Below are 13806 nucleotides of genomic sequence, written 5' to 3'. Positions count from 1 at the left end.
TGTGTGAAAGCACCTAGCACAGTGCCTGGCGTGTAGTAGTTGTCCAATAAATGTCAGTTTCCTTGTTTCCTTCCTTAGTGTTGGAGAAATCCTCCTGTTTCTTTTTCTTACCATAAAGCCTCTCTCCTGTGTCTTCTCTTCCAGGCCATTCCCCAGTACGCTATTCCTTGTCACTCCAGCTCCAACGTGGTTGTAGAGCCCAGTGGGCTTCTTGAGCTAAACAACTTCACTAGCCAGCAGTTGGATGATGATGAGACGGCAATGGAGCAAGACATAGACAGTAGCACAGAGGATGGAACCGAGCCCAGCCCCTCTCAGAGTTCTGCTGAACGGTCCTAAGTGTTTTGGAAACAGGAGTGCACTTTAAAACCGACTTGGTTACCAAGTGTCCAGGGAAGCCCTTGATTTTTGATGTCTAAAGAGAGCACTTTGCCCATGCTTAGGCTGTGGACCCCAAAATCGCAGTGTTTCAACAAGAACTGCTGCAGGAGCAGCATTTTAAAACAAGATAAAACTCACAGGGGACTGTACTTTTTTTTTTAAAAAAAAGGAAAAAAAGAAAAAAAAAGAAAGAAAGAAAAAAAGAAAAAGATGCACATCTGCAGTGACAGAAGACCTGATATTCTTTCTCTGTTGGACCACGGCTGATGGAAAAGTATGCCATGCAGTGGAAAGACTTTTCCTGTGAATGTTCCTCAACTGGTTTCTACTGAGCAAAACACCATCAGAAAAGGAGAATGTTAATAGTTTGTATTTTGAAACGGTGTGTCAGGAACAGTTTTTTAAAAAACCTTGTATGTTTTTGAAAATCCCTGGAAGTGTTGAATTGGTTAACATTTTACATTTGCTCAGTTTATAGTTTATGAAATAACTAGAAAAATACTGGCATTAAAGAATCCTTGTTAGATGGTGGAAATCAGATCCCTAACCAGTGGGAAGTGCTTTTTGGGTGGCTTGTACATTCTCACCAATTGTATGCTAATTTATTGTGTTGTTGTTCCTTTGTGCTCTAGGCAGCACACTTGCCTTCTATTTATTTAAATGTAAACATTTCAAAGCAGGCCATATTCTTTCTGACAGATTTTCTGTAAACCAGGATTGCCTGCCCTTTCCATCTCCCACCCCTCCCGGCTCCTTTAAGAAAACTTAAGAGAAAATGTTTCATTGTGAAGGAGAGGAAAAGAAACATTTTCTGGCCCAAAGGAAATGTTCAGCTATGTTCAGGAAAAATTATTCATATGATGCTATCTTAACATTGAAATTGCACATTCATGTTGGACTGAAACTTTGAAGATAACTTTTACATACTTTTGTTTAACCCCCTTTGAAATGTATAAAAATTCATTTACAGTTCTAAATGTAATGTTTTTAAGCATTCTGCCTTTTTAGGACACAGTTTGTTTAAGCAATATGTTTGGGTCTTGTGATCACTGTCTGTCACAAGTAGCGTGAGGGGTAAGAGGGTGGGAGGGTTAACGGTCAGTTTTGACAAGTTGTGGCAAAGGAAGCAATTCTTTTCATTTTTTAAAAAAATGTAAATAGAAAAGTTTTTAACGGTTTTATATAGATTTCACTATAAATAAGCATTGTAAGACTGACAAATGTTGAACTGTACATACATATATCAGCATAACTGCCCAATTTTTTGGTGCTGAAGTACTGTAAGTAGATTTCATCAACAGTCTCCTAATTTTTGCATCAATATCTAGAAAAAATACTGTGATACTATAGTTAATAAATTCCCACGAGAGTGACACTGAAGATTTAAACACAAGCATTTATAAGATGCACTGACCTCTGGTAGTTGCCATCATTTCTCCTGAGCGGTAACGACTTACCTATAGATGGGGCTGTTGGATTTAATTTTATTGTACAAATTCATGTTTAAAGACTTTGTGATTGTTTCTAGTTAAGTAACTTTTTAACCTCTCCAGTCATAGGCTTCTTTGAAAATCTGATCACACTATGAACTCTCCCCAAAAAGACATGCATACCAATTGACATGTTAGATTTTACATACAGTCTTAGGGGTTTGTGGACCCCTAAGCCTAACCATGTATTCAAGGTTAAGCCCTCTGTTATGGTCAGTCCATTACTTACAGATGTAAGTTTTTATAAAATAAAATATCTTTTAAATATTCATGGGTCAGGTAACAAGAGCAAACTTGAATAAAGTTATTACGTTCTACTTCTACATATTCTGGCAGCATAGCATACCTGTGTCCCTTTGAGAATTTAGCCTTAATATGTTTCCAGCAACTGGAATGGCAGATGAAACTTCCACAAGCTACAATTTTAAAGTGTGTATATATTAACAAACTATCAAGTGAGGGATTTAACATTTTTTTTTTCTTTCAAAGGTATTACTTTCAAGGAGAGCATGAATTCTTTTCTTTATTCAACAAATATTATTTAAAACATCTTCTACGTGTCAGGTACTGTTCTAAGCACCAGGGATTCCACAGTAAATAAACAGAAAATCCTACCCTTACGGAGTTTACAAACAGAGCTTCCTGCTGATGGAATGGATGCCAGGGCCGAAGGAAGGAGGAAACACAAGTGACTCTTAGGTTTCTTGATTAAGTGGATGGATGGTGATGCCGTATATGGATCTCCAGGTATCCTTTTACTGAAAGTTTTAGCATTAGATCTATTTGTATTTCATATGTTTAAGTCCATAAATTAAATGTAATTTTAAGTCAGTCCTTGTAAAAGATATTCAGAGATTATGCTGCAAATACTACAGAATTTTTAGAGTCCCAACAACTGTTACAGGCAGTGATAAGAAAAATCCATTTGGTTTAAACTTTGATAAATGCTTTGCATTGCAGAATGCAGTTTATGCTGAACTTAGAGAACTTAAAAAAAAATGTTTTATTGAAATTAATTCACATGCCATACGATTCACCCATTTAAAGTGTACAGTTCAGTGATTTTCACTATATTTACAGAGTTGGGCAGCCATCACTACAGCCAGTTTTAGAACATTTGCATAACCCTAAAAAGAAACCCTGTACCCCTTAGCTGTTACCCCTGAAACACCCCATCACCCAGCCCTAGGCAACCACTAAACTACTTTCTGTCTCTATGGATTTGCCTATTCTGGACATTTCATATAAATGGAATCATATAATATGTGGTCTTCTGTGACTGGCTTCTTTCATTTGGCATAGTATTTTCAAGGTTGTAGCATGTTTTAGTCCTTCGGTCCTTTTTATGGCTCAGTAATATTCCATTGCATGGATATACCACATTTTATTTATCCATTCATTGGTTGATGGACATTGGGGTTGTTTCTACTTTTTGGCTATTCTGAATAATCCTGTTGTGAACAGTTGTGTACAGTTTTTACATATGTTTTCAGTTCTCTTTGGTATATATCTAGGAGTGTAATTGCTGGGTCCTACAGTAACTATGGTTAATGATTTGAGAAACTACCAAAATCTTTTCTACAGTGACTGCACATTTTACAGCAGTATAGGACAGTTCCACTTTTTCTACATCCTCACCAATGCTTGCTATTATTCATTTTTTGTTTTTATTTTTTTTTTTAAATTATATTCATCTTAGTGTGTGAAGTGGTACCTCATTGTGGTTCTGATTGACATTTCCCTGATGGCTAATGATAAGAATCTTTTCCTCTGCTTATTGGCCATTCACAGATCTTTGGAGAAATGTCCTTTGCCCATTTTTAAATTAAATGATTTTCTATTTTATTATTTAAATTGAGAACTTTTGAAGTACAGGCAATAATACCACTCTTAAAAGAAAAGTAACCTGTTCTCTGGTAATTAATTCATCACCCTTAAAACCTTAATCACGTTTTACTTCTTCCTCTCTAATGTAACAAATGGCTCAACATTCTTAAAACTGCATAGAGCTTTATAATTGAAAACACTTTTAAATACATTTCTTTGTGAGGCTCTCTCAATGACCTGCTAGGATAAGAGACATAGTACAAAGGAAATAGTGGCCAAGTGGTCTGGATTTGAGTCCCAGGTTCCTGTGTTAATGGATCATACGAGCTTGAGCAAGTCCCAGTCCCCCTAATACAAAGTTGAGTGTTTCTGACCCCCTTGGGATTATTGTGAAGACTGGATGAAATAGTGCATGTAAAAATGCCAGGCGCAGAGCTAGGTGCTCTATTTTTTAAGTCTAGTATTTATACCACTCCCACTTTATAAATAGAAAATGAGGGCTCAGAGACAAGTACCAAAATGCACAAATTATATGCTAATAGGCATCCTGCTGATCCCCAAGTTGCTACTTTCTATATAGGAGTGTGTGTGTGCCACCAAACACAGGATTGGCTTTTGGAAAGACAGGGGAACTTGATGTTGGCCTATAACGTAATCTCTTTGTCACTCTTAGGTGCCTTTACACAGGGGTGCTCACACACAAGTTTGTTTTTTGAGTTCAATTATGTGTCACGAATCCCAGGTAAGAGGAAGTAGAGTGAACAAGCACCATATAAGCAAGGCCTTTCCAAGAAAAGAGTGAGAAAACAGTCTGCTGCCTCTGCTTACAGATTTATAAGCCTAAGTAAGTGAGGCTTGATGACCTATATATTGAAAAAAGGATTGAAACATCATATGATCAGATTTGTACTTGTGAGAAGTCTTGCTCTGCTTTCTTACCTCTTCCTTGCTCACACAGACTGTAACTGAAAACATGGCGCTTACTTAAGGAAAAAAGCAAGCCGAGGTTTGAATCCTCACAAACCATGTGAGCTTGGCCAAGCGCTAAGAGGCTTTGGATAGCACAAGATGGAATGGTTTATGCTATGTTATCTAATTCCCACTTTTAAATGTCCTTTTTCTTTTCCTTCCAGCAGATAGTTACGGGGCACTTTCTATGTGCAGACACTGGCGATATAATAGCCAGGGAAAGAAGCCTCTAGCCTCATGGAACTTCAGCTTAGTAAAGGAGATATATGAGTCAAAGATAGCAACTAAATATATTCACTGCTAAGTGCTATGATGGGAAAATAAGTATATAAATACTGAGGTTGGGGAGTTTTGCTCAGAAAGGAATTATAAAGTGATCTGAAGGAAGAGGATTTAACTAGGTAAAAAGGTTAGGGGACGGCTGTCTAGGCAGAAGGATAGCAGCTATGAAGACCCTGTGATAGGAGGGGCTTGGGCAGAAGGGAACTTTGAGTGGGCCGGTGTGGCAGCAACACAGTGAGTGAAGGCAGCAAGCGTGGGAGCAGAAGGTGGAGACAGACCTCTATGTGGATCTTGCAGGCTATGATAAAGGTTTGAAGTTTCATTCTTAGAACAACAAGAAGTCACTGCAAAGTTTTGAGCCATTAAACCCGGCAAAATGAGTTAATACATGTACAAAATATTTGGAGTTAATGCTGGTTCATTAGAAAAATATATTTGACCTTTCGTTTTTTGATGCCAGTCTCATCTCCTTATGTCCTTTTCTCAAACATCTTCGCTGGTTCCCCAGTACTGTAGTATGAGTCTGTGGCATTCAAGGGCTTAGCCAAAGCTTCAGTCTGTGTCTCTAGATTCATAACCTATTTCACTACCCCGACCTACTCCCTGTCTACCCCATCACACATACAGTTTTTGCTCTATATTTGAAAGGCTCACTCATTCCTCAAAGCCCAGCTTGAAAACCACATCCTTCACCAAGACTGCCTGGATGTGTTCAAGGGGAACTTACCCACCCCCCTGCTGGGTTCCTCTAGCATTTGGGGAGAAATACATGTTTACTTAGCACTTACCATTGGTTATCTACTGTGAATTATTTGCAATTTCTCACAGTGTGCCTCTGGGAGAGTCCTTAAAATGCAGTATTCTAAGGAGTCATTCTAAATTCTTTCAGCCTAAAGTAAGAGATGCTGAGCTTTCTGGATTTTTTTTCTCTTATGCCCTTGAATATCAACGTATTCAAGTTTGTTAGAGTTTAGTGAGATCATTGATAATCTTGATTAGGATTCACTCTCATATTCAAGTCAGTAGCAGCCTGTTTGGTTCTCCACAGGATCGACTGCTATTTCCTTGCATGGTAGAGTTCACCAGGGTCTATCATCTATGCTATCACTTTGGCCTCTACCATATATGGATTAATTAGTTAAATCATTGAATAAATATTGAGCAGTTATTATGATCCAGGCACTGTTCTAGCCACTAGGGATATAGCAGTGAACAAAATAGTGGAAAAATAAAACAACCTGTGCTATGTAGCTTACATTCTAAATGGACTATAAATATAAATTAAAAATAAATGGTATCATGATAATTAGAACAAGAAAAGTGGGGAAGGAGAATATGAAATTCTAGGATCTGTGGGTGTTAAATCTCAGATGGAATAGACAGGGAAGTTCTCACTGAAAAGGTGAATTGGAAAAAACCTGCAGGAAGTGAGGGAGTCAGCCAGGCTGATGTCTGCAGAAAGAGTGTTCAGCATGGAGGGGACAGCAAGAACAATAGCATACAGATCTGTGCCTGACATATTCAAAGAACAGTAAAAAAAAAAAAAAAAAAAAAAGATAGGGTCAGAGTGAATGGGGAGAGAGGGAGTAGTAGGATATAAGGTCAGAGAGAGAACTGGAAGCTATTCCTACTTTTCTGAGTCTTTTTATTATGAAAGGGTGTTGGATTTTGTGAAATGCTTTTTATGCATCAATTGAGGTGATTGTGTGGGTTTTTCCCTTTGTTCTATAACTAAATTGATTGACTTTCTTATGTTGAACCACTCTTACATTCCTTTTATAAATCCTACTTGGTTATATATATAATCCTTTTAATGTGCTATTGCATTCAATGTGCTAGTATTTTGTTAAGGATTCTTGTATCTATGTTCATGAGGAATATTGGTCTGTAATTTTCTTATGATGTCTTTAGCTGCCTTTGGTATTAGGGCAATGCCTCATAAAATGAGTTAAGAAGTGTTCCCTCTAATTTTTTGAAAAAGATTGAGAAGGATTAGGTTTAATTCTTTAAATGTTTGGTAGAATTCACCAGTGAAGCCATCCAGTCCTTGACTTTTCTTTGTTGAGAAGTTTTTGATTATTGATTCAATCTCTTGTTATATAGATCTGTTGAGATTTTCTATTTCTTTCTTCTTAAGTCAGTTTAGGTAATTTGTGTGTTTTCAGGAATTTGTCCATTTCATTTAGGTACTCATTTGTTGGTGTACAATTGTTCATAATATTCTTATAATTCTCTTATTTCTGCAAGGACAGCAATAATGTCCCCCATTTTCATTTCTAATTTTAGTTATTTGTGTCTTTTCTCTTTTTTCTTTGTCAGTACCTAAGGGGTTGTCAGTTTGATGATCTTTCCCAAGAACTGACTTTTGGTTTTATTGATTCTCTCTATTGTTTTTCTGTTCTCTATTTCATTTATCTCCATTCTGTTCTTTTATTATTTTCTTCCTTTTGCTAGCTTTGGGCTTAGTTTTTTGTTTTGTTTTGTTTTTCCCCCTTTTTCTAGTTCCTCAAGGTGTAAAGTTAAGTTATTGATTTGAGATCTTTCCTTTTTTGATGTAGGTATTTACAGCTGTAAATTTCTCTCTGAGCACTGCTTTTGCTGCATTCTGTAAATTTTGGTATGTTTTGTTGTTTTCATTCATCTCAAGGTATTTTCTAGTTTCTCTTATGATTTCTTCAATCACTGGTTGTTTAAGAGTTTGTTGTTTAATTTCCACATATTTGTAAAATGTCCAGTTTTCTTCCTGTTACTGACTTCTATCTTCATTCCATTATGGATGTTCTATCTATGATTGAAAGTGGTATACTGAAGTCTCCAGAAGTCTCCGTTATTGTGAGCTATTTTTTCCTTCAGTTCTATTAATATTTGGCTCATATATTTTGGAGCTCTGTTTGGTACATGTATATTTATAATTGTTATTTCTTGATGAATCAACCCCTTTATCAGTATATAGTCCTTCTTTATGTCTTGTAACAGTTTTTGACTTAAAGTCTGTTCTGTCTGATATTAGTATAGTCACCTCAGCTCTCTTTTGGTTACCATTTGCATGAAATATATTTTTCTGTCCTTTAATTTACAACCTGTTGACGTCTTTGCATCTAAAACGAGTCTCTTATGGACAGCATATTGGATCATTTTTTAATCTAACCTGCCAGTCTCAGCTTTTGATTGGAGAGTTTAATCCATTTACTTTTAATGTAATTAGTAGTAAGGAAGGATTTACTTATACCATTTGATATTTGTTTGCCATGTCTAATACTTTTAAAAATTCCTCATTTCCTCTATTATGGCCTTCTTTTGTGTTTAATTGATTTTTTTTTTATTGATCTGTTTTTATTTCCTTCTCGTTTCCTTTGTGTACATTTTTTAGATATTTAGATATTTCCTTTGTGGTTACGATGGGGATTACATTTAACATCTTAAATTTATGCCTAGTTTGAATTGATACTAATTTAACTTCAATAGCATACAAAACTTTGCCCCTATATAGCTTCATCGCCCCTTTACATTGTTGTCATCACAAATTACATCTTTATACATTGTGTGTCCAGTAACAGATTTGTAATTACTTTTATGCATTTGTCTTTTCAGTTATGTAGGAAATAAAAAGTGGAGTTACAAAATAAAAATGCAATAATATTGGCTCTTATATTTTCCCATGTAGGTACCTTTACTGGAGGTCTTTATTTCTTTTTTATTTCATACGGCTTCAACTTACTGTCGAGTGGCCTTTTGTTTAAATCTGAAGGATTCATTTTATTTATTAAACATGGGACTTGAACTCAGGACCCTGAGATCAAGACCTGAGCTGAGATCAAAAGTCAGACACTCAACCGACTGAGCCACCCAGGCACCCCTGAAGGACTCCTTTTAGTATTTCTTTATGGGAAGATCTAGTGGTAATGAACTCCTTGAGCTTTTGTTCATCTGGGAATGTCTTAATTTTTCCCTCATTTTTGAATGACAGTTTTGCTGGATATTGAATTCTTGATTGGCAGTTTTTTTCCTTTCGGCACTTTATGTCATCTCACTGCCTTCCGAGGCTTCATGGTTTCTGGTGAGAAATAGGCTGTTTACCTTATTGAGGAGAACTTGTACCTGACAAGTTGCTGCCCTCTTGTTTCTTTCTAGATTTTCTTTTTGTCTTTTGACAGTTTGACTATAATATGTCTTAGTGTAGCTCTGTAAGTTTATCCTACTTGGAGTTCATTGAACTTCTTGAATGTGTAGATTCATGTCTTTTATCAAACTTGGTAAATTTTCAGTTGTTTCTTCCGATATTCTTTCTGCCCCTTTCTCACTTTTCCTCCTGGTACTCCCATAATGCATATATTGAGCCTTTTGATAGTGTCCCACAGGTCCCATAGGTTCTTTTAATTTTTCTTCCCTTTTTTTCCTTTCTGTTCCTGGATAATTCTGTAACAGGATAATTTCAGTTTTTCTATCTTCAAGTTTACTCATTCTGTCTTCTGCATGCTCAAATTTTCTTTTTTCTTTCTTTTTTTTTTTTTTAAGATTTTTTTTTATTCATTTGACAGAGAGAGACACAGCGAGAGAGGGAACACAAGCAGGGGGAGTGGGAGAGGGAGAAGCAGGCTTCCCGCAGAGCAGGGAGCATGCTCAAATTTTCTACTGAACCCCTCTAGTAAAGTTTTTTTTTAATTTACCAACATCTCCCCATTTCTCCAGCCCCTGGCAGCTACCAATCTACACTCTTCTGTGAGTTTCACTTTTTAAGATTTCACATATAAGTGAGAGCATGCAGTATTTATCTTCTGTGTCTAACTTATTTCACTTAGTGTAATGTCCTCCATGTTCATCCATGTTGTTGCAAATGATAGGATTTTCTTCTTTTTTAAGGCTGAATAATATTCCATTATATCTATATCTATACACACACACACATATATATACACACACATATATATACACACACACATACCATATTTACTTTAGCCATTCATCCACTGATGGACACTTAGGTTGTTTCTATATCTTGGCCATTGTGAATAATGCTGCAGTGAACATGGGAGTGCAGGTAGCTCTCCGAGATACTGATTTCATTTCCTGTGAATATATATCCAGAATTGGTATTTTTGGATCACATGGTAGTTCATAATTTTTTTGAGGAACCTCTATACTGTTTTCCATGGAGTTTTCATTTCAATAATTGTACATTTAATGTCCAGAATTTCCATTTGGTTCCTTTTATAATTTCTCTTTATTGATAATTTCCATTTTGTTCTCAAATCACTTTCTGTATTTCCTTTAGTTCTTCGTTCATGTTATCCTTTGACTCTTTGAACACATATAAGACAGTTATTTTAAAGTCTTTGTGTAGTAAGTCCAATGTCTGGGTTTTCTTGAGAACTGTGTCAGTCAAGTAATTTTGTTTCTTTGAATAGGTCATATTTTTCTGTTTATGTGTATACTTTGTGATTTTTTTTATTGAAAATGAACATTTGAATATTATGGTGTGGTAACTAGAAATCAGTTTCCCTTTCCCCCTGGATTTACTGGGTTTTCTTTTCTTTTTTTTTTTTATTGTCAAAGGCTGTGGTGGTTCATTTGTCTACTGATGTCTTCTGTTTTTTTTTTCCAGAGACTGTATTCTTCTCATGTGTGGTCACTGAAGTCTCTGTTCCTCAGCATATGTTCAACTAGTGTCTTGACAGAGATTTCCTTGAACCCCAGGAGCTAAGCAAACACACACACACACACACACTCACACTTCTTGGTCTTTGCAGATTGGCCTTGTGCTATGGTCCTTCTTCAACACTTACCCAGACTTCCACTGAGCCTAGGGACCAGCCTGAGGTGAAAGCTTGAGATCTTCTCAGTTCCTTTCTAAGCATGTATGTGGCTTTCTAAATTCCTCTTTTATATAAAGTGCTTTTGAATGCCCTAATTTCTCAAACTGTCGTTGTCTTTTCCTCCCAGGCTTCATGTCTCAACCATAATCTTTTGCCTTAGCTGTCTGCAGATTGTTTGTCAGCCTTACAGTGTTTACAAACAATGTATTCTGCATTTCCAACCTGACTGAGTTCTGAGTTAAGTGAAACAGAGATGACTGCCTTGCTTCAGTCCTTCAAATAGCCCTGAGGCAGGTTAGAATAAATATACACAATAATTGGCAAATAAAGCGTGCTGTGTTCCTTTCAAAAGCAGGGACCAGGGTCTCACCCTGGCAACATGGACATCCTTAAGATCGTTGCAGAGCCAGGGAGAGGGTAGGGTGAGGGCTAGTAGAAATGCCACAAAGTTTTCCTATAGTTTTGTTTCTGTCTCATTTTTTTTATGTGGTAAAATATACATGAGATAAAACTTATCATTTTAACCATTTTTAAGCATACAGTTCAGTGGCATTGTGAACATTCATATTGTTGTACAACCGTCACCACTGTTCGTTTCCAGAACTTTTTCATCATCCCAAACTGAAACTCTGTAACCATTATATAATAATTCCCCTTCCCACCTTCCCCAGCCCTTATTAACCACCCTACACTTTCAAAGTCACCTTTTTCTTGATTCAGCATTTGGTGTTGCTATATAAAACTTTGACTATTTTCCAGAGTTCTGACAAAACTGGTTCTGGTAGTTTCTGCTTATGCTTCAGTTTGTGTGGGTAGTATAGGAGCTTGGAGCTATCTACTCTGCCATTTTGCTGACATCACTGTCAACACTGTGGTTTTGTCCTGAGCAACTTGGAAGAGGAGACTAACCATTTACTGATAGGAAAGACTCTGGAGGATCTAATTGTGAAGGAGAATACCAAATGCTCAGGTGGGGATAAATTAAATTCAAGACACCTATTAGACATCAAATGGAGAAGTCAAGTAGGTAGGTAGAAAAGGAAAGAGCTCCAAGGGCTGATCCCTGGGTGTTCCAGTACATAGGGGTCAAGAAGATGAAGCAGAACCAGAAAAAAGACTGAGAAGGAGTGGCCAGAAGGATGGGAGGTAAAGCTAGAAATTGAGATTCTAGTGTCTTAGAAACATAAGATGTTTAGCTTGGAAACAGATAAAGCTGCTAAATCAAGTAAGATGAGGACTCATGGAGTGAACCATGTGAAGTCATAGGTGACCTTGGAAAGAGCAGTTTTGGTGGAGTTGGGGACAAAAGCTAGAGGAGGCTGTGAAGAGGGAATTAGAGACAGACTACAGATGATTCAGTGAGTTGCTGTAAAGAGCAGCGATATGGAGCAGTTGCTGGAAAGGCAAATGGGACCAAGAGGTCTGTTGTTTTCTAATTTAAGAAAATGGGATTCCTGATGAGATTGATCCAGTGGAGAGGAGAAAGTGTTTATAATGCAGAAGAGAGACAAATTGCTGGTGTACTCTTCTTGAATAGTAGGAGATGAGATTTGTGGAGGTTCTGGGTTCATCCATTATAACAGAAGAGAAAGAAGATATGCAGGGACAGAAGTGGGTAGGTGGGTAGCTACACCTGCCTCAGTTTTCTAATGAGTCCCAAATTCCTGTCTACAATTGTTATCTCTTCCCTGAGCCAAAGCCCACTGCCTTGAGACATCCCTGACTGGTTTTCCTACAAACACTTCAGCTTCAGGTTGTCAGGAGTTGTAGATCAACTCCCATCTGATTCATCCTCCCTGCTGTGTTACTACCTGTCCATGGCATCCCAATCCATGCCGAGAAGAGGAAAGGTCAGGTTTGGGGCTGGGGTGGAGGCCTCAACAAAAAGGCAACCCCAGAGCTGAGGATCTTGGAAGAAGGGTGGACTTCTTCCATGGGCAAGGGAGTAAAATGAACTAGGCAGAGGACTCTAAGATGGGGTGTCTGGTGACTAGATGGCAGTGAACTCAGAGCAGTCACCTGGAGGCTGTTAACATGATTTAAAGAGCTATTTATTTTGAGTTTTTCTTCCTTAGCATTAGGTTGTTGTCCTGCTGGAAGAAGAACCCTGTCCAGTCCTTTCACACTCTGTACCTTGCACAGGCTGTCCCCTTCTCACACACAATGCACTGACTTCTGATTATTGACCAGATCCCTTCTCTCTGCATCTCCAAGGTCACCTGGGATGCTTCCCCTGACTCTCTCCTTCGCCTCATCTGTATCTCCTTTATGGCCTCTCTACATCTCCTTTATGGCTCCTAATGTTTGTTCCCCGGAAGTTTTGCTCTGAGAGTTGGATTCATCTTCATGGCCTTAGGAAAAAGTACCTGGTGTGGAGGAGGCGCAAGTTTGTTGATTGGCTGTATAGAAAACTCCCAGACTGGCCCTGGGGCTCTGCCCACAGGTGCACAAATGCTCATTAACTAAAATGCACAAGCAAATCCAGAAATAACATCCCTATTGCAGGTTGTTTGGGGATGAGGATGTTATTGTTGTGAAATGTTTGTGTATCAGCCACTCTGGACCCAGAGTACAGTGCCCATCTCTGTTGTCATTTGTTCGGTCACTTCAAAGTGCAGGAAAACCATGGGTGGTGATTTTAGAATCTTATTCAGAACCCTCAGGGAATGAGTCATTTTGTACTGACGACTTTTCCGGATTGCCACAGTTCAAATAAATTAAGCAACAGGACATTGTTGTTGTTGTTGTTAATTTTAACCATTTTAGATGGTAAACTTCAGAAATGCATTATCATACTTTTCTGAACATGATTCTACTACCCACTCTTTATTTCATCAGAATCATTATCATGAACATAGTTAAAATTTTCCATCTCAGCTACGAGAATACAGAGCCTCACTAAAGGAGTAAGAAGAGGGGTAACTTGGGCTCCCTCTCTCCCTGGAGCAGACTCCGACTAGAGTCCAAAATCTAAGGTGGAGGCAGCTGATCTGCCCCAGAAATCAGAGAGGTAAGTGAGGGAAAAGCAGCAGAGCTTGACCCCA

General features: G+C 37.8%; 1 protein-coding gene across 12 annotated transcripts in view; it reads left to right on the top strand.

Moving 5' to 3' along the window:
• EMSY (EMSY transcriptional repressor, BRCA2 interacting) overlaps positions 1-13109 on the top strand; it is a 98683-nt gene extending 85574 nt beyond the window's left edge. For all 12 annotated transcript variants that reach the window (XM_045894473.3, XM_064576901.1, XM_064576905.1 and 9 more), the window contains one exon: positions 145-13109. In XM_045894473.3, the coding sequence (XP_045750429.1) occupies positions 145-339 (195 nt within the window). In that variant the 3' untranslated portion in view covers positions 340-13109. The remainder of the gene's footprint in view (positions 1-144) is intronic.
• The last annotated feature ends 697 nt before the right edge of the window (positions 13110-13806 follow it).

Source organism: Mirounga angustirostris, unplaced genomic scaffold (genome assembly GCF_029215605.1).
Source record: "Mirounga angustirostris isolate CCGP_5_RB_7025 unplaced genomic scaffold, mMirAng1.0.hap1 SCAF_13, whole genome shotgun sequence".
Taxonomy (NCBI): Eukaryota; Metazoa; Chordata; class Mammalia; order Carnivora; family Phocidae; genus Mirounga; species Mirounga angustirostris.
This window is presented reverse-complemented; position numbering and strand designations above follow the sequence as displayed.